The 20401-nt window shown below is 41.6% G+C and overlaps 1 protein-coding gene across 4 annotated transcripts in view; it reads left to right on the forward strand.

The window, feature by feature from the left end:
• Positions 1-20401, forward strand: part of CSGALNACT1 (chondroitin sulfate N-acetylgalactosaminyltransferase 1) — a 52624-nt gene that overhangs the window by 23637 nt on the left and 8586 nt on the right. For 2 of the 4 annotated variants that reach the window (XM_064510267.1, XM_064510269.1), the window contains exons 2-6: positions 4416-4669; positions 6371-7291; positions 10092-10157; positions 17222-17438; positions 18615-18716. In XM_064510267.1, the coding sequence (XP_064366337.1) occupies positions 6658-7291; positions 10092-10157; positions 17222-17438; positions 18615-18716 (1019 nt within the window). In that variant the 5' untranslated portion in view covers positions 4416-4669; positions 6371-6657. Of the gene's footprint in view, positions 1-930; positions 1332-4415; positions 4670-6370; positions 7292-10091; positions 10158-17221; positions 17439-18614; positions 18717-20401 lie in introns of those variants that run through there. The other 2 variants (XM_064510268.1, XM_026116688.2) reach the window with 2 other exon arrangements.

Here is a 20401-nt window from a genome sequence, read left to right on the forward strand (position 1 = left end):
TTCAAGACACTTTTGGAGCAGCTGCCTTCCTAAACCTTCAGATAGCTTGCTAATGAGAAGTGGTCCTAAGAGAGAAGCATCGTGGTTGTTTCTCTCCTGTGTTAGCACAGAGTTGATATGTGTGAGGCACAGCATCACTGAAGCAACAGTGCACACTTGTTATCTGTTCTCTGCATTTTCTCTTGGGAGTTTGACAGGGGATGTGATCTGTCACATTGCCAGATGGAGGATAAACAGAGTGAGTAATGGAAACTTCCAGAAAAGTTTGCAAACACATTGGCTTCCAAAGGGTTTCTGGCATTTTTGGTTACTGCATAAGAGGAAGTGGCCAATGTTATGTTTCCTTGCGTTGAGCAGAGCATTTTGCCTGTCTTGCTTTGTTGCAGATACAGCTTTGAGACACTGTACATGCTTGGTGACTCATGGGGAAACAACCTGGGCAGGTTCAGGGATTTTTAAAGAAAAGGTGGGTATCTGACCCCCTGTTCTCACAATTCTTCCGTACGTGTCCTGTAACGGCTATTGAAAGTGTCCCAGAGTGCAGCCAACTAACAGTTGTACTGAGGATTTGGGGGATTATATACCTACAGGTTAATGTGTTTAGCAGAGAGATGGTGTATTGTGGATGTAAGGAGAAAGTCTAAGTATCTCAAACAAAAATAAAATTATTAATGTGGACTCATACAATTGCTTGTGTTACTGATCTGTGGAAAAGAGCCAGGTCTCTCGCAGATAGCTTTGTTCTGGGGGAGAGAAAGTAGTTCTGGGAGAGTTGATGCAACTACTTAAAGTAATAGCTCTTTTTCATAGACAATGATGATACTGATTTGTGGAGATAATTTTACATGTCATATGGGTTCTTTGGAGCTATAATTAGAACTTAAATGGTTCAGGGTTTAATTTGACTTTTGATTTTTTTACTTTAAAGCTCATTCTATTTACAAGGAAGAATGGAAAGCAATGATGTTCAGTCTTGGGTTTGTATCCGCACAGATATGCACACCCACACATGGAATGTATGTACAGCGTCAGGACAAAGGAACCCCAATACTTCATTTGAGATTTTGTAGAAGAAGTAATAATTTCTGTCAAAGCTGTTTTCAATACTGAAACAACTCTACTGTGTTTAGTGGTGGTTACATATAACAGCAGACTTTCACAGTGCTGCGGTTTTTGGTTTTTTGTTTTTTTTTAATTTTCTGGACTGGCTTTGGGAAAGAACTGCCTTCGTAAGCATGCAGACTTCATCTACATGGACAGTCTAATGGAAGTACACTTTGACCTCTGAGCGCTCTCTTCAGCCGAAGTGGTGTGGCAGATAGTGCAGTTAGGTAAGGCTACTGATTTACCCTGATACAGGAGAAACAATTAAATTAATGCACGAGGGTCCGGAGTACTGATGAAGGGTAACGGCGTAACTTCTGTTTTGTATCTTTTAGAGTGAGAAGCCTATATCAGTATCTTGAATGTAAAACTGGCTACTTCTCAGTTCACTCACAAGAACAAAGCATAATTTTTCAATGACCATTAATACTTCCGAGGGCCTCTTGGTTTATTTAACTCTGCTTCTGTAGTTGTTATAACCTACTTGGAAGAAGATGATCAGATTATAATTGTTAATTATAGAGAGGAACAGTGTAATTGTCTTTCTGTAGGTGGAGTTAGATACACAGACCTTTCTCTGAGATTACAGGTGGCAATATATTTAAGATTTTCTGTTGAATATGACTCTGGAATCAAGCAGTAAGAAATAAAGAAGGCTTTTACAGTAAGTTATCTACTGTCTTCAAGTACTGGTGTTGAGTATTTTGATCTTGGACACTATTTTCTTAACAATTCTTTATCTCCATTTCAAGTGTTCTGTCAGTTGCAAACCAGATATTGAGTGCTTTGTTCGGGGTGTGTGAACATCAACCCAAGAGAGGGAGCATTGGGATGGTAATAAAAAGGGATGATACAGGAAGGGTATGAAGGTGCAGCCAGACAGTTTGTCAGACAGGTTCTTTTCTTTCTTAAACCTTTTGTTCACCTTCTTAAATCTGGACAGATGACAAAGAAAGGATGCTCTGGGCTGAGAATCAGTGAGAGATCATGCTTTGGCATTGAGGAGAGATCTAATTTTTTCAAGTTCTCCTTACACACATCTTCAACATTTGCGAGACTAGATTTTAATCCCTATGGCATGTTCTATTGTGACAAGTGGCATGAATTTCTACCTGCTGTGAGGAAGGCCCAGAATCTTGCTCTTAACATTTAAAACAGACTAATTTGTCTGCAGGGTTATGCATAATCCTTATACTTAAAAAGTTCGAGCCAAATGCCAAGTGACTACAGTATGTGTCTTTTTCTTTTTGTAAGGCCCTTAAAGTCTGGGTGAAGCATCCATTTCCTCCTCCCCACAGCTCATTTTGGAGATTAATATGGTTCTAGTGAAATCTCACTGTGACATGTGCTGCTAATCAGTGAAGATCTTTCAGACAACTACATGAAAACTAATTGCAGCTTCTGCCATTCACTGCCTTCTTAAAAAAATGGATTTCAAAACGTTTCAAAAGGTTTTGTGAGCTAAAATGGAAGTTGTCAGTCTCAGTTACACCTGCAATAGGAAACTGTGGCAGAAAGTACATGAAAAAATTCTATTTGGCTATTAGCTATTATTATTATAATTAGCTATTTGGCATTGTCCATGCCATATGTGTTGAGAGTTTGCTGGCTCTGCAGATGTGACCATTCTTCTACCCATTTCTGTCCTCAACATAAAGCAGCGAGTAGAGCTCAGTAGAGGAAACACACATTTACATATATGTATATGTATATATTTATATACACGTGTGTGTATATATATATGTGTATGTATGCGTATATATTTGACTCCTTGTCTTCTGTGCCAATTCTCAGCTTGGTTTTTGGGAGGCAAAATTCAGGCTTGAAATATGTTGTCTTTTATGTGTGGAGATAAATTTCATGTAGCTTTACAGTCTGATAAACTCCAGCTGCTGGTGAGTAATAGTGGTGGGAGCATACCATCCCAAATTTTAGACGAAGCAACTCTCTATATTTTGCCGCTCCTTATGGCTTCGTGCACACACTCCACCGTGCAAAGGCTCCCTGCCTGTGGCAGAGCTGTTGATGGTGTCACAGTTTACACAATGCTTGTAGCGCTGGCAGAACCTGGCTCTTTCTTTAGATCATTTCTGGGCCCTGGCTCCTTGAAAGCATATGAAAAGCACCTCTGTGAGCTGGGTTGACCTCTGGCTGGGCTAACAGGTCGAACTGCGGTTGAAGATGTTTTTGTGAACAGAGGCTTTTTGGAATTCCTGTTCTTTTCCTTGGCTATCAGACTAACCTCTGTGTATTCGTTAAAGCTCCTCTTTGCAAACAGACTAATACTACTTAATGCAGCTGACTGCTGTAAAATACAGAGGCGTTTTTGTCAGTTCCTGGAAAAAACTGACATTTCAGTTTGTCTCCACTTCAGCTCTGGCTTACCATCTCAGTTGGTGTGAAACTGTGTAGGTCTGGTGAAATGAAAAGAATGGTTGTTAGGAAGAGTTACTATCCCTAATTTTTTGGTACTGTCAGTGTAGCCGAGATGCTGTAGCCATGACCACCGTCAGTGCTGACTTAATTTTTTTTTGGCACTGCCATGGATAGGGGCTACTTTCACAAGCATGCCCATGAGATACCAGTACAGTAACATCTGTCTACCTAAGAGTGAATCACTGCCTGTAACGCAATGCCACAAGGGCCACCAGGCCAGTTTAATAAGACAGATCTAGCACTAGAAGACAAGTAATGGGTACTTGTTTGTCAGGATGCCTCCAGTCATGATGGTAAAATCTCCATGGAGAAGGTGGAAATCCCCGTGGCCTCAATTTCTTTTTATCAGTATGTGGGTTCAAAGGACAAAGTAACTCAGTCAATTTACTATTCCAAAGTGTGTTTAAAGATGGCTCTTTGAGGGGTGAGATTACAAACCAGAAAACTAGATAGGAAGAAGAGTTACTCTAAACAGAGGCCAGTACATTCGAGCAAACATAGCTATGTATACGCACACATACATATATATTTTAAGGTCAACATTTGAAGAGCTCTTTACCCAAAGCACAAATCTGATGCTGCTTATAGAAATGAAATTACGTGTTTATCTAAGCCATTGAGATGTAATTTCAGTTTATACTGTGTGAGCACAACTAATCCTTTCACTGATGTTCAGCTTCTGCCAATCCAGTCAATGGACTAATTGTGTGAAGTGAAGCATACAAACACAGCACTGTTTTATGTAGTACATCTTACCACTTCCTGACCCTGTCTCACTGCACACTACCTTCTTGCAGTCCTCTAACCAGATCTGTTGTAGAGTTAGAAATGCCCAGATTAATTTCCCTGCTTTGACAAGCTCTTTTACATTGCAGGAGGCCAACTTTTATAGTGCATCCATAGGAAGCGTCTCCACTACAGCCTTTCACCACGCAGGAGACAGACTGAAGATGTAGGCAGCTGGCAAATGTGAAAGCAATGAAGAGGTGTTCTGAGGTTGGTGGTGCTTTTTATAGTACTTGCATTTTCTGGGAAAGGCATAAGGAAGATAAACAAGAGATGATTGTGGCAAGCCAAGAAGTAGCTGTTGCTGGCCAAGATATTCCAAAGAGAAGATCACTGCTAAAAGGTAAGGACACAAACTCCATCCTTTTCTTTTTCCTGCTGCCTGAATATTTTCTTCTATGTCAACAATTCTCCCTTTGAAAACACTGGCATTTTCTGGAGAATCCTATAAATACTACGATAGCTATTCAGCATTACTTTGAGAAAAATATAGTTGTATTTTTATAGCTCTCTCTAGCCTCCTCAATTAATTCTTCCTCTGAAACTGTTTTCTCTAGCAACTCTGCAGACTGATAAAATATGGATAGCAGTTAAAAGTTCAGGAATATCACTGGATAATTGCTGCATACAGAGTATCAGCCCAGCAGTGTCATGGTGGGGGGAAATCATGTAGAAGTCAATAAGAAGTATCACAGATTACAAAAGGCTTTGACTCCAGACCTGGGAATAACTCTGAGGAGCATGCGCTTTCTTAGATAAACTGTTTTTACCTAAGGATCCACCAGAAAGGATATATGACTAACAAGGCTACGAATCTCTGTTATCAAGACCTGTGACATAATGTCAAGTATGCACCCAAAGGGAAGAGTGTAAAGGGGTTAATTTTGCTTATGTTTGATTCTAACGATGCAGTGTCATATTGGTATCTAGGATGTTACTCAGCCTTGGCCTAAGTCTACTGTCAGGCAAATAAATGATAAAGTTCCTTTCATAGGTGTGGATTTGGGCCAAAACTGAGTGATTTTGAAAATCCCATTGGTAACATTCTCAGCATAATTGTTTTAACGTAACTTATAGCTAGATTGATATTGATGTTCAGTCATCTGATTTTTCTTCCTTGTTTTTAAATACACTCAAAGGAAGTCTTACTAAAAATGGTAATGTTCACAGTTGTTTTAACTTCCTTTATTTTAAAAAATGCTTAAGCCAGTTTTCCCTAAGCCTTCTATGTGGACTTTAGTCCTGGGCAGTGAACATTTGTGGAAAACACAATAGTAAAAGGCATTGGTGTAGGACTTGGCAATGGGACTAATCAGAGACAGAATAGGTTCTTAAAATGATAATACAGTGTGCAATGATCAAAGCCTTCTAGATGGAAGCAAAGTTTCCCCTGATTTTGAGTAAGACTTAGTCTGAATGCTACTGAAAAATCCTACCCCTAGGTCTTTCTTTCTAATGGGAGCATCCAGTGGGATATGTCAAACTGAATTTTAGTTGTAGAGATTGGCCTTCATAACAGTTTCTAGTTCCTTGGTTTTCAAATTGCTCCTCAGGATCAGGCTCCGTGTGTTCTAACGGGACCACATTTGCTACCTGGTGTTTTGGAAAACTTGTACAAAAGTTGAAATGTATGTGGTAGCTGTGGGACTGGCTGCCTTTAAAATTCAAGTGCTACATGACTGGAGGACTCTTGGAGAGCTGGCGTTGCTCAGACGTGCTGAATACCTTAACATCTGACCAGAAAGTAACTGCTGGTAACTTTCTAATATTTCTAAAGCATGGCACACGTTGAGGCCTGGACTGGGTTTTCATTGGCAATGGGCCTAATCATGTTGTTAGTGTTAAGCACATGAATACAGGATTTCTTGCCTAAGGATCTTAGTAACTTTTTTGGTCTTACCAAAGCACCGAGCACTTCACAACTCTGAGATCTACCAGAACAGTTGACAAATGACAGTAAATTTTTGGAATGCTCTCAAGGGTCTGGATTGAATAGCCAAATTCTTACATGCCTGCATGACAGTCGTTGCTTTTTGTTTTTCAGGTCTTCAGGCTCCATCAGCCACCAGCTGATCAAATTGCAGCAGTGTGGGTATTGCCATGAGGGTGAGCAGGTGTCCCATCTTGCGCTGTAGCTTGGCTTTTGGTCCTGCTGGGTGAACACCAGAGAGAGCTCAGTATACAAGCAGAGCACGTTTTAAGAAAGCTGACAAGCCAGTTCCTGTACATACATGCATCTATGTAAGAGTATTCCAAATCCAGGGGCCTCTGTGGCACTGCCTGGATGTAAGAACTGTTTTAGGTTTGGGGTTACCCTCTGCTTTTTGAGAGATGATGCTCCGACGAGGATTTATTGTATTTCTTCCCCGGCTCGCAGGTCTGCTGGTGGTGACCTGTTGCTTTGTGTCTATTGTTTATATGTTGGCTTGCACACCCAAGGGTGACGATGAGCAGCTTGCCTTGCCTAGGGTCCACAGTCCGACTGGCAAGGAGGGATATGAAGCTATTCTGCAAGAACGAGAAGAGCAGCACCGCAACTATATCATCAGCTTGAAAAAACAAATTGCCCAGCTGAAGGCTGAGCTCCAGGGCAGAAGCGAGCAGCTCAAGAACATGCAGGACCAGTTACCGGACTCTTTGGATATTCAGCTTGACCACAGCAATCCAGTGAAGGTCCAGGCTAACCTGCTGGCTTTCCTCCGTTCCCAAATAGACAGAGCAGAGGTGCACAGTGGCATTAAGCTGTCCACAGAATATGCAGCCGTGCCCTTTGAGAGCTTTACCCTGCAGAAGGTGTACCAGCTGGAAACAGGGCTGACACGCCACCCAGAAGAGAAACCTGTCAGGAAGGACAAGCGAGATGAGTTGATAGAGGTGATCGAGTTAGCTGTTGGGAGTTTGAACAATCCAGAGGCAGACAGCAATGCAAAGCAGCGGGTGTACACAGCCTCTGACTTCGTTGAAGGTTTGTTCGCAGACAACAGGTTAGAAAGTCCATGTAGTGCTGGTGAGGGGTTCTGATGTGACAGTGTTGCTGAAGGAGATGGGTTTAAGCATGTGGGAGTGTGATGGGTTAGAGCATGTGTCTGGGACAGTGCTAGTGCTGGGACCCAGTGAGGCTGCCTCTAGGGCAAAACTGCAGAATGACAGCTCTTCTGGGGAATGTGATTTTGTGACAACAGAGCCTGTTAGCATCTCTCATTAACCACTAAACTACCAAAGTGTGCTCACAGTTCTCTGATCATTCAGTTGCTCCAGAACCAACAGAGCAAGGAGTAAATGAGCTGACTCCAATTCCATCTCTCTGCTACCAATGCAAAGGTTGGCAGTTCCGGTTCAAATCCAAACTCCAGTGTTACCCTCGCTTCCACCTGCACAGCTTCAGCAAGGCAATAGAGTGACAAGACAGGTTTTGAGGACAGCAGCTGAAGAGCTCAGTAACTCAGCTCACATCACCTGTAGCTTAAAATGAAACAGAAAACAGAAACTTCCAAGGAAATCTCTTATATTGGGCATAGCGCACAAACTTAGCCCTTGGATACCAAAGAGAGCTAAACAGAGCTTTGTCTTTAGCCATACATGTAATATTGAGGCAGTAAGTGTGGATTTCCAAAGTGCTACTTTTAACAGCAACAGCAACCAGCTCTTAATTTATGCCTTCTGTTACTAAATCTGAAATTATCTATTAAACGAGATCTGTAGCATTACTCTTGCTTTGCAGATGGGAAGGTTGATGCAGTAGGAGGGCTTTGTCTGTGGGCTTGATTGGCAAGGTGCTGAATTTGGAATTGTACCTGGGTCTTTGAAGTTTTCCTGGGGCAACACATTTGTCACACTATTTAATTGGATTTCGTATAAAAAATATTTTAATGTCTCTTTCCACTTTGGCCACGGCCTCTCTGCTGGCATTGCCAGCCTCTGTGGCACAGACTTTTCCCTTTCTGTCATTTTGGTTGTGGAAGGTCACAGGTTTAAAGCAGGAATAAGGCCACACTGTGCTGAGTACCTGCTGGACAAACAGTTCCAGCCCTCCTCCTGACCAAAAGCAACACAGAGGAGAGGTATATGATAAAGGAAATAGAAATAGAGGAGATTTTTTGAGTCACCATCTCTTACAGACCTCCGACAGGCTTAGGATTTTCCTTTGAGACAGAGAGTAGCTTTTTCCTTTGTAGGGTGTCCTTGTTGGGGTTAGATACGAGTTGATGTAGAGGCAGCCTTAGATCCCTTCCCTGTCTTGGGATCAAAGTGCAGTAAGGGATGGAAAAGCAGCTAAGAAAGTGCCTGCACCTGGTACCTCTCCTGGGAGAGCAAATGGATAAGTCAAATATGAACACTAGTGAAAAAAGAGAAAGTAGTAGTTCTGAGAAGGGCCTAAAATCAAGTAAAAGCCCAGAGGCTGATTGTGTTGGGTCTGCTCCCAAGCCTCTACAGACCCTTCAGTCTCAGCCACTCTGGAGTGAGTGCTGTGGCAACATTAGAGGTTACTGCCCTGGGTGTTTGACCCAGCTCTATGTTGGTGTTTAGTCCCTTTGGCCCATTTTGCTTGTTTTGCTACAATATGCAGTTTATAGCCAGTATATAAACATGTGATTTCTTAAATCAGCAGAGCATGAGATCTGTGGCTTTATACAGGTTTGACTTGGCTTGAGGATGTACTGCTTATGTTGCATGGTACAAGCCATACACTAGTAGACATCAATATACCTTTGATTCGTTTAGAAACAAAAGCAGATTGTGTTGTTGTTTTTAAATAATGTAGCTGAATTAATAAAGCACATGAGACCACAGGCAGGGTCTTCCCTGTCCAATGGAGGTGTCATTAAACTGCAAGCTGAGAGGTGATTCTGGCTACAATAACTCTTACTTTAGTGATTTATGGGGTCTGTTGGAACATCATGGAGGCTCATCATTGTTCCAGACAGACACCAGAGTTGGCCAAGCTTGCCCACAGCAAATGCAGTTTCTAAACCAGCTCTATTGGCTTTGCTAAGAGGTTCCTTTATTCTTGTGTTGTAATGCAAGCTTCCTGTCCATCAGGGTACCCTGGGTTCAGCATCCATTAGCTGTCTTTGTTATACCCACTTATATGTCCCCTCAACACTACTTGAGAGGGGAAAGGAGTAAACTTGTTATCCATGTCAGCTGGACAAGGCCTAATTAGCTAAATAGGACAGGGAAAATTAGCTAAAGTTGTGACAGGAGAGATGTAGGTTGGATATTAAAACTTTCAAATCAGTGGTGGTAAACCACTGGATTAAACTGCCATGAGGGGTTGTTATTCTACACTACTGGGAACTTTTTAAGAGCGGGAAAATGTTTAGACAACAGTTTAAATATCTTGTGTTTGGACAAGGGATTGACTTAGGCCTGGGAGGGATTGTCTGTCTCTGTAGTTCTGTGTGGAGAGAGTACTGCTAACTTCTGCTGGGCTAGGGAATGTGTTGTGTCACTCTCTTTTCCATCTTATTCAAACAGCCTGGCTCAGTCCCTCAGTGTGTTAAATAGGGAAATATCTGGTACTGTAACAGTGTTCTTACAGTCTGGATAAGTCAGATCAACAAGAGGAAAGAAGATGTAGGGAGCAAAAAGACTCAGAAAAGATCCTTCTGTTCTACATTTGTTGTGGCCATACAAGGGAACAGAAACCTGGAGGGACCCTATTAAAGCCAGCGAAGTTACTCCCACGTTGCATTGTCATAAATGAGACGGGATGAATTTGAGGTCCCTGCATTGCTTTAACTGTTTTGCCTGCTTGTTTCCAGTTGAGGTGCTTGTTTCCAGCCATACAGAGGTACCAGATGCACTCCAGGAGTTGGGATGTCCCTGCGGTAAGACCCATTTAGGTTAGCCCCTGCTCTATGGCTGCTCTGAGTTAAAAGGGCAGGAATGTGTGTAGCAGTAACATGATACGGGACAAGGTGTCACAGGGCAGGAATCTTGTTTTCCAGAGCTTATTGCTATTCCCCGTTCAGTAAGAGAGCACTACATTTTTATTTGTAATATGCTATTCCTTGTTTCAGTTCATAGCAACTGGCTCATTGCCTGCTTGTTGTTCAATAGTGTTTTCTGTAAATGAGACTTAATGTACAGCTGACCTAGCTGAATTTAATATAGCAGAAGAAACTTATCTTCTTGATCTTCAGATGTTTGTGCTGCAGACTTAGAGGGCATTTGGATAATATGCCTATCTTTTATGGAGTGACTACTCTAATGTGCTGAGCACAAGCCCCCATGCTTATCCCGAATCTCTAATAGTTTTGCTATGGATTGTTTTCTTCATGTAGCACTTACAAGCAGAGCAGAGCAAACACATCCTCCCTGTGATGAAGAAAGACCATTTCTGTAGTGTAAAATGGCCAGTTATTCCTTTTCACTCTGTGTGTGTGTTTCTCTGGTAATTCTGTTATCAAGAGACAGCAGATGCCTTTGGCCACACTGGGATATACCTGCAGTGGGGCAGGTGCCTCTGCAGCAGGGACACACGTCGTTCAGACTAGAGGCCTTGCTGAAACAGGCCCTGGCTCCCTTCTGGTCCAGGCACTTTGTCCATGGCAGTCAAATTCCTCTTGCTCAGACGAGAGGAACTGGGAAGGGAACTGGGAAGTGCTCCTGGTTCCTAGCACTTGAATGCATCATGGAGCTGCAGGCTCCTAGTCTACAGCTTCTGGTTGTTGTTCAGTTTATCATTTCAAAATATGTTCCTACTGGTTGTTGTAGGAGCTCTGGTCATGCTGCTAAAAGCTGAACAAGCATGTAAATAGCTGACTCTTTGGCACCAGCTCTTTCATGGGGAGAGAGTAAGAGAAAGAAGGAGAAATTTCCTGCTAAACATTGCTTAATATTCTATTATTCCCAAAGCTTCAAGTCACCCGTTTGCTTGGTGCTTGCCCTATGCACTGTTAAGTGTCTTTGCCTGGGTACCAGTGCTGTCCTTGGGGAACAAGGCAGAATTTGGAGCGCAGAAAGGAGTGGAGAAGGGCACACACTGTGGCACAGCTCTGTGGTGGTTTTTCATATGCTAATGGCCTTGCTGGCTTTCCCATTCAGTGATGATGTAATCCAGAGGGAGGGAGCCCTGCATGTGACCCAGTCCAGACTCACGCATCACTAGAGAAACCTTTTTGTTCTTGCCCTGCAGGGCAGACCCTTGTTTCTGTAAATGCAAGGTAGCAAATCTTCACTCAACTCAGCTCTGCAAATGCAGGCATCTCTGCATCAGATCTGGAACAGCAGGCTGAATTGGCAGCAATTTTCCCTGCAAAGTTTCTTTGAAAGTCTCTGCCACCTCTTGGCAGGATCTGTCTGCCACCCTCCATGCTCCAAGAATGGCAAAAACTGCTGATTAAGGCACAGATTCATTGCTCTGTATAATATGAGAAGGAGAAGGGGAGACTGCATTTTCTGTTTCAGTTCTGCATTTCAAGTATGGATTGGACCTAGAGCTTGTTTTAAAGACAACCTTGTGCAAGTACCGCAATCTACATAAAAAGTAACAGGCTGGATTCCTTGGCAGCTTCTGGCTGCTTTGTTCCAATCAAGCAATGCAGCAGCTATGAAGGGTGTTACCCAGCCATTAACACCAGCTGCTTTCATTTTCTGGAGCTGCTCAGGGTAGCTGGAACTTTCTGGGAGAGGGGCCCAGCCTTCCACAGAAAGTAATAACACTTAACCCTGTGAGTTTTTTATCCTCCAGCTCCTTTAGAAATAACAGCACACAAATTCTGTATGCATCCCATGTGTTAAAGGTGCGTACCCCTGTCTTAAGGCTGGGCAGGTGGAGGGATGTGCAGAAGTGAAAATCAGGTAATCGGTGTCAGAGACAGGATTAGAAACCTGAACTGCTGCTGTTGGATATGTCAGACTTGCATCTTTGATTATGCCCAAGTCAGAAAAGTCCTTGGCACATGCTTTACTCCTATTTCCTCAAGTGTGTTGCTGATCCTGGGTCTCACTTGTCTGCTGGAGTGATATAAGGCAACCTTGTTTGCTTGGGGCTTTTATGTGTTTTTTCATTTGGGGTTTTTGTTTATCCTTGTGGTTCACATCTGGTACTTGCCATCACTTTGTCAGTGCTAATTCATTGTTACCATACCAGTATGCAGGTGATGGTTTGGTGCAATAAAGTTGAATAGGGTCTGTATCTCTTTCCCATTTTGTGCCTTTCTTCTTGTCTTTGCAGAGGGAAAGTATTTCTTCAAACACTTTTTACATCTAAGGAGAAATGTTTTGTCTCTATGGCTGGGATCTCTTAAAATAAGTGTTGCATCCTCTGCGGTTTCTAGACAGAACTACTTGTGGGTGGGAATCAGACTGTGACCCAGGCACCTTGTATCTGAGCTAAACTCCCTCTCAGCAGATTTACTGTTGCATGAAATTTGGATAGGATTCTCAGACAGTTCGCCTTCCAGGAGTAATAGCGGACATGTGGTGGAATTTTCCATTTCTTCTTATTCAAAACTGAGTGAACCACACCTTCTCCCTGGGGCCCAAAATGTATCCATCTGGCTGCTGCTCTGCCTTAGGCTTCTCTCTTCACAGAGGCACTCAGACTGCTTCGTTGCTATAATCCTCCCCTCTGCCCCCTTGTTCCTCCCACTCCTACACCAAGTTCATTGGTTTTCTGCCACATGGAGTTACTAAGAGACAGCATGGAAAAGACCAGAAATCTCTGTGTATTATAAGCAGGCAAAGCACCGCTCTGTTTCCAGTAGAAGGCCGGTTGCTCGGGTCTGCTCATTAACTTATGTAAGTGGAAGCAGAGCTGGAGAGATTTGTAAGTAATTTATTTTCACAGAAATGGAGATAATAATTTGGAGACTCCAAAGAAACAGAGCTATGTGTTCTGAAAGTGAATGTAATTGCTGTCTGGAGATTCACTTTACCGATAGGAACTGGTCCAGAAAATTCCTGGATTGCTTCAGAAATGCCCAGTCATGGCACTGTCAAATATGCTGTGTCATTAGTTTTCTTACCTGAAGGATATGGCTGTCTAGTGATTAGAGTCTTAATTAAGGTCTTGGAGACAAATAAAAACAAGTAGCTTTGCTTTCTTGACAGGGCCTGGGGATGGACTGCCTGATGCAGTTGTACCCTAGAAGCTTACTGGGAAAAAAGATGATGCTCTGCCTTGAAGGATAAGAAGAAGCTGTATTTTAGTCTATGTGAAGCGGGAAGAAGACCATAATATTGAGTTAGAATGGAGACAGTGAATACCGAAAAACCCTAATGGTGATTCCAGAAGAATGCAGCAGAAAATAAGTAGTGAGCACAAATCAGGGGAAAAACATAAGCATGTGTTTCTGTTGACAGTAGAAGACCTGAAACCTATGGCCTGAAACTGAGGCTAAAATTATAATCCACTCAATAGCTTTTTGTTAAGATTACGTGACTGTTTGCTGGTAAGCACTTCCACGCAGATCACAAAACCTTGTTTGCCTGCCCTGCTGAGCAGAAAACAGCTATTCTCCGTACCTTCAGAGTGCTCTAGGGAGTCGCTGTTCCGAAGACTGGGCATTACTGTTCTTTAGTCTTAACCTTACAGCCCAGGTCCTTTTTTGCTTCTCACTTGTCCTTTTGCTTCATGTTAGGGCCAGTCTCTCTGCTGACCCAAAGCTCCTGTTCACTGGCCTTTGAAACCTATTAGGTTTCCAAAGGCTTTGACTTCTCTTCCTGCTTCTGAAAAGAACAGTGCAAATTCTGAAACATAGCTGCTGTAATGGAAGCAATACAGAGAATATTAACCTCTTTTTTTATGTGAACCTACAGACTTTCTAAGGCTTTATAGCTTTTGAAAGGACCTTTTTAAGAAAGGAGGGTTTTGTTTTACTATTTTGAGACTGCTTTTCCCTTCTCATAGCTTATGTCTTAAAAATTGAGACTAATGTATCTTTCTGAGTCACATAGAAAGTCCTGATGGCAGGAATGAAGTAGTGTCTTTGGAAATGGAAGAAGTCTTGTGAAAGGCAGGATGTTCTTGTGGGTGAGTCCCTAGAATGACTTGAGACTTTCAGGCTCATTTCCAGGATTCGCTGTCTGACCTTGGGCAAAGGTCACTTTGTATCTTTGAACTTCAGTGTTCTGTCTCTAAAAAGAAGATTGGTAACTTTTTGTTAGTTTGGGTGCTTATCCTGTTTAAAAAAAAAAAAAAAAAAAGGTAAATGAGAATTGAGAATAGCTATGTTTAATTACGTGCACTAAGCTTGCCTAGTTCTCCTCAGAGTATTAAGACTGTAAATTCTTGGATGATCACCTTGCAGAAGGGAACCCTGCCTTGTTTTCTGCTATAGTAAAAGTCCTAAACAAGAACAAAACTGCAGTGTTAAAAGAAGCATCTGTTTATATGTATATAGCAGTAGGAGGGACTGCTTGGGTCACCATGTGCAATCTGTTTTAAGGTGCATCTTGTTTTTTTGGCAAAATTCCCCTTATTCCACAAATGTAGTGCATACCTCTAGGTCCTTATGGGATCATTGTTTCTTGGCTGGAGTGGGAGAGGATGTAGAAATAGTTAGTTTTAGATGCTACTTACTAACTGTTATTAAATTGCTTAATTTGATTTAGATCATGTTATGATGAGAAGTGTCAGTTCACTGTGTCAAACATACAAAACAGTCCTATAAGTTTGTCTCTAGAGAAAATGCAAATTAGATTCAGTTTAGATTTTTGTTTAGCTTACTGTCAAAACAGTACCTCAAGCTCCACAATACTAGCCTCCTCAATGAGCCTTGTCGTTAAACAATGCCTGAGTAAATAAATGCACCCAGCAAAATATTCAGGTCATCAACAAACTTTCTCTAAGAACAAAGGAGTAAGCAAAATTCAAAGGCATGGATTTGCATTCTTTAACCACCAAGAGGAGGAAATCTAGGGACTATTAAGTCACCAGATGATCTCAAACATAGGTTCAAATTCAGAAATAGACGTGTAGTTTATGGTCTGCACCTTGGGCAGACTCTATAGAAAAAGCTAGGGGGAATCAAAGGCACAGTTTTAAAAGATTAGCAGTGAAATAATAATGGAGCTGCTAACAAAACTAGCAGTTTCTTGTTGGAGCCATGTGCTGTACTGGAAGATTGGAGCATTTGATGAATTAGCTTATATTAAAAATAAAACATGAAGGGAATAACAGATAAGTATATCTTCTGCATATAGTAAACCAGCTGAAGTGCTTATTAAAATAAAACACTTAGAGAATGGTAGAGAAGGTGAGGCAACCCACAGAACTCTTGCCAGATAAAATCACACCTCATGAATCTTTTGGATGTTCTGAAATGTATGTAAAGCCATAATATAAAATGAACAGCTTATGCCACTTGGCTGTTCAAAGAAACCATTGCCTAAGACCCTTGCAAGAAATAGAGAGAGCTGACTATCCATGAGTCAGATACAAAACACTGTTAAACAACATGGGATGACTAAGATGGAAAATGAGCATTATTTGGGTTAAACTGTTCTTCATAACCAGGGTAAGGGGGGAAAAAAAAGAAAAAAATCAAGCAGAGGGGTTTCCTTCCATCCACGTTTCGTTTGTCCCTTGAGTCTCTGCACAAGACAGCAGACAATTCAAATATGCTATTCCACTGATTGACATTGTTGGAATATTTATATTTAGCTTAACAATTAGCATAAAAATGAGTATTTTAATTATTCTTTCTTAAACCTAATGGATCGGACTATGAAAAAGCTTTATTTTGACATGTTTTGCAGAGATTGAAGTGTCATTTTGAATGGGTAAAATCTATAGCTGTTAGGCCAATTATGTCTCATGTAAGGTCTCGGAACAGTGTAGCACAGGCCGATATTTTACAGTTCATACCAGCCCTCAGCATGGGACCAGTTTCACCCCTGAGTATCTTAAGAGTACATTTCATATTAAAATTTAAATCCTTGCAAGAAAACAGTGACTGTCTAGTATAGGAATCCTGTCAAGAAACACATAAGCAGTCTCCACTCATCTTAACACCTGCCTCGACACAGCAGCAGCTTAACCACATCAGCAGTGTCTGACTCCTGATTGCTTCTCAGCCCTGCCTTGGTTAACTGTCCACCCTGTGGTGGGTCACAGAGGCAGAGATGGCAGTACGCGTAAAGAATGGGCATAAGGCAGTATGTCCAAGGTAGCAATACTTGGCTACCTTGGCTGTTGTCTGAATGAAATATCCCTGGAGACTCTCTAATGCGGTCTCCAGGGTTGTGTCCTGGGCCTAGGCTCTGACAAACTCCGTGGTATCGTCCTTGCAGTCTGCGTAACGGCCTGTTACTCGTGCAGGAATGGACATCATTGCCACAAAGTGAAAACGTTCTCTTGAGAGTTGAGTAACAGGATAGTTTTGTTCTGGTTGGCAGTGGGGAAGTTGATGGCAGCCGGGACCTGGCCCCATTGTTTTATTATGGGACTTTCCATTCTTGCCCAGCAGAGAACCACCTAGAAAAGAGGCTATGAATGTGCTCATCAGGAAATTGCTTTTCTGGGACATGGCCTAATCACTTGCAGAGAGGCAGGTTGCCTTTTGCAATGTCTCCGCATAATCATTACCATGCATGTTGTGTTCTGGGGTGTGCAGTGTGCAATTGGACCATTCAGAAAAATAAGGACAGTGTGTCTGCTGGCCTGTATTATGTGTGAGCAAATGGTAACCTTCAGAGGTTTGTAACTCAGCCAAGTCTAGTAGTGTATCCGTGAGAATACCAAATAGCTCCTGGAACCCAGGGTCATCTCCCTGCCAGACTGAGCCTCCTCTAAGTGATGGTGGACCACATGCTGGTTTAGAAGTAAATGTTTCGTACCTCTGCTACTTTTTCAACTTGTGTGTAGCACATCAAAGCTGTGTCTTTTTTTCTTCCCAGGAGCCCAGCTTTAATTCAAAATCCCTTCTCTTTTGTGTTCTTGCAGGGATCTACCGCACAGAAAAAGACAAAGGCACGTTGTACGAGCTGACTTTCAAAGGAGACACAAAACACCAGTTCAAGAAGATTGTTTTATTCCGGCCATTCGGTCCTGTAATGAAAGTGAAAAATGAAAATGTCAATATGGCTGACACACTTATTAATATCATTGTCCCATTGGCCAAGAGAGCCAGCAAATTTCGACAGTTCATGCAGAATTTCAGGTGGGTTTCCTTTCAAATGCTACCTTTGCTTTATCTTATTTGGACAGTGAGATGCAATTTACGGAATTATTGAGACCTCACTCAGTAAAAGTCCTGCTACTTTTACATAGTTTCATTGCGCCATTAAGAAATCATTTTAAGATCAGAGCGTCTGAAAGGCATTTGGCTGTTTAATGCATTATGTTTAGCAGTAAAATCGGTTATACTGCAGTCATCAGGGTTTCTGATTTGCATGTACCTGGTTTGTGTGTCTCAGTCTGTTTTGTTGGAGTGCCTTCTACTATGTGATGACAATTTCACGCCAGTAGTTGCAGAGGAACATTTCTAGGGAAAAAGGGAATTGATACTCTCAGATATTTTGCCAGAGAAAAGATAAGCAGAAATGTATTTGAAGTTAAAGATAGTTACTTTTAAACTCTTTCTTTTTAGCATAGAGACAACCTTGCAAGTAAAATTGAATTGAGATGCCGCTTTAAATAGCTGCCCAGAAAAGACTGTTAGCAAAAGATACTGACTTTTACAAAGGGATTGTTTTGCCTGATTTCAGCCATCTAAAAATAGGCTTCTTGTCTGAATTAGCCATCTAGCTGCTTCCTTTAGGATGGGATAAATCACCCTCTGGTGGTGCTGATCTCTCTGCTGATTGTAGATTTAATCTTGCTGACTAAACTTTGTACAAGTGAGGCATGATATCTAGCATTGGGTGAGATCCATCCTACCCTTAGACTATTGGGTTGATCTCCAGTTGATATTTAGATTGTAGGAAATGCTCCTTTACACAATGCCAGAGAGCCAACCTCTGGAATATTTTTTACCAGAAATCAAGATTAAGAGGTAGAGGTTTGAATGGCTTCTTTAAAATCCTCCTTCTCCTACTCTCTTAAGTGCTAGAGGTAATACATGCCTGATCTTTCGGAGCACTGGATGGGCTGTTTTAAGTGTCCTGTTAAAATAACAAGTGCTGCTTAGACAGTTGATTCCTAATCTGCCTAAAAGATAATTATAGTCTTCTGTCCCATCTGATAGAGGCAGTGAGCACCTTTGTCAGTACAAGGACCTCTTCTAGTAGATCATGCTCTCGGGAATGCCTTCCCTACTCTGCCTTCCCCACTTGGTATTGTTTACTTAAGGAAGCAAACTTCTGGGAAAAGTCCTAAATCTGTCTTTATTCTCTAGGGAAGTGGGCATTCAGCAGGATGGGAGAGTTCACCTCACTGTAGTTTACTTTGGAGAAGAACAAATGAATGAAGTCAAATCTATACTTGAAAATACCTCCAAGTAAGTATCTGAATATCTGATGTGTGCCATTCATACACAGCGATCACACCATGAATTGGAGACTAGATTTTTTTTCAGATTCTTAGGAGTGCCAAAAAGTTCCTGACTGCATTGGAGAAACTAGCATCCTTTCCTTCGTACCAAGTAGAAATGGTGTTACCATAACAGTCCTGTACCTGTGTTTTTGTGATGTTAGTCTTTAGAACCACAGAGCAGATTTTACTGAATTTACTCTAGTGCAGCTTCCTCTTCACACTGGTAACAGTACTCAGGCCTGAACATCTCTTGTCCTTTTGGAGGTGGCATTTAACTGCTAGGACTGACTGTTAACTTCCAGAGACAGATACAGACAATTTCAGCAGAGCACATGGGAGCTAAATGTTTTGGCCGGGTCTGCTCTATTTGGTTTGTTTGTATAGCCGTGTTTGTTAAAATGATGTGACAGTGTGGACCTTTGTTAGCTTCTCTGTGCTGGCAAAATACCCTCACAGAGATACAGTAATGTGACCACAGCGGTGTTTTCTACTTACTTACTTGAAGATATTTGTCCATCTAAGCCTTGTTGGGATTTTTGGGCATCTCTTCCCCTAAATTCCTCTCAGAACAGCTGCATTATGAATTTTGAAGTTAATTGTTTCATACCAGGTTTCCCTTTCTTCTGTTAAGAGCTAGAAGGACATGGTAGGTCGCTAAATATAGAACAAATTGAAGCCATAGGGTGCTAAATTATAAGGATGCTTTGTGCTTATTTAAACCATTTCTAACTTAAATGAAATGACAAAACGATTGTACTTTAAATATGCTAATATTAGTCAGGGTCAGATCCTGGGCTGCCATGTAATGATGTTGCTTCTGCAAAGTCAGTGTGGGACAGACTTAGAAAATGCCAGTGAGAGTAAGGGATTGTCTTATTTTTTGGAGGAATCTAGTGCTATATCCAGAAATTGAAAAGCAGAAGAGAAACTAAACTGCATGTTACTTCTGTTTGTTTGGGGAGAAAAAAGCTCGGCTATATAAATATGGCTGTATACAGATGTGGGTTCTACTGGGTTTGCATTTGCAATTTAAAGAAGAAAAATTAGTGATAGCTTAGCTTGAGTTCACATATAAATTTTAAGGTAACCTGTGCTTTTGTCAAAGGGTAGTGCAATAAAACAGTTGCTCATTTCTTTGACAGTATTCTCCAGTATTTTTTGTCATGAAACAGGATTTCAGGAAATGTTCAGCGTCACTAGAGTGATTCAGACTATTCCTAGCTGTGCTTGGGTTTCAGGTCTGTCATACTCGCTTATTCAAGAAATAAAATATCTTAAGAGGATGAAATGGATATTTTGGTCTTCACTTGAAAACTAGATTAAATAAAAGCAACCATGCGAGGTTGTGCTAATGCCCATGTACTGGAGATGTATAGAGATGATTTTGTTTAATATTATCAGATGGCCTCTGCTAATCATCTTCTGCTTGAGTCACATGATGTCAGAGAGAAGTGTAGTAAGGATGGTGAGGACTTTGAATGTGCTGCCTGTTATGCAGACTCCAAAAGATGATATTTGAACACAGCGTGGATTTTCCAGCAACACTTAGCATTAGGCAGAGATCTCTTCAAAAGTGAAGCTTCTACCTGTGGTGCTCAGTTAAGGATAGTGTGATGTTTCAGGGCATTTTACAATGAGTTTGACATTTTC

The sequence above is a fragment of the Dromaius novaehollandiae genome, chromosome 4 (assembly GCF_036370855.1).
Source record: "Dromaius novaehollandiae isolate bDroNov1 chromosome 4, bDroNov1.hap1, whole genome shotgun sequence".
NCBI lineage: Eukaryota > Metazoa > Chordata > Aves > Casuariiformes > Dromaiidae > Dromaius > Dromaius novaehollandiae.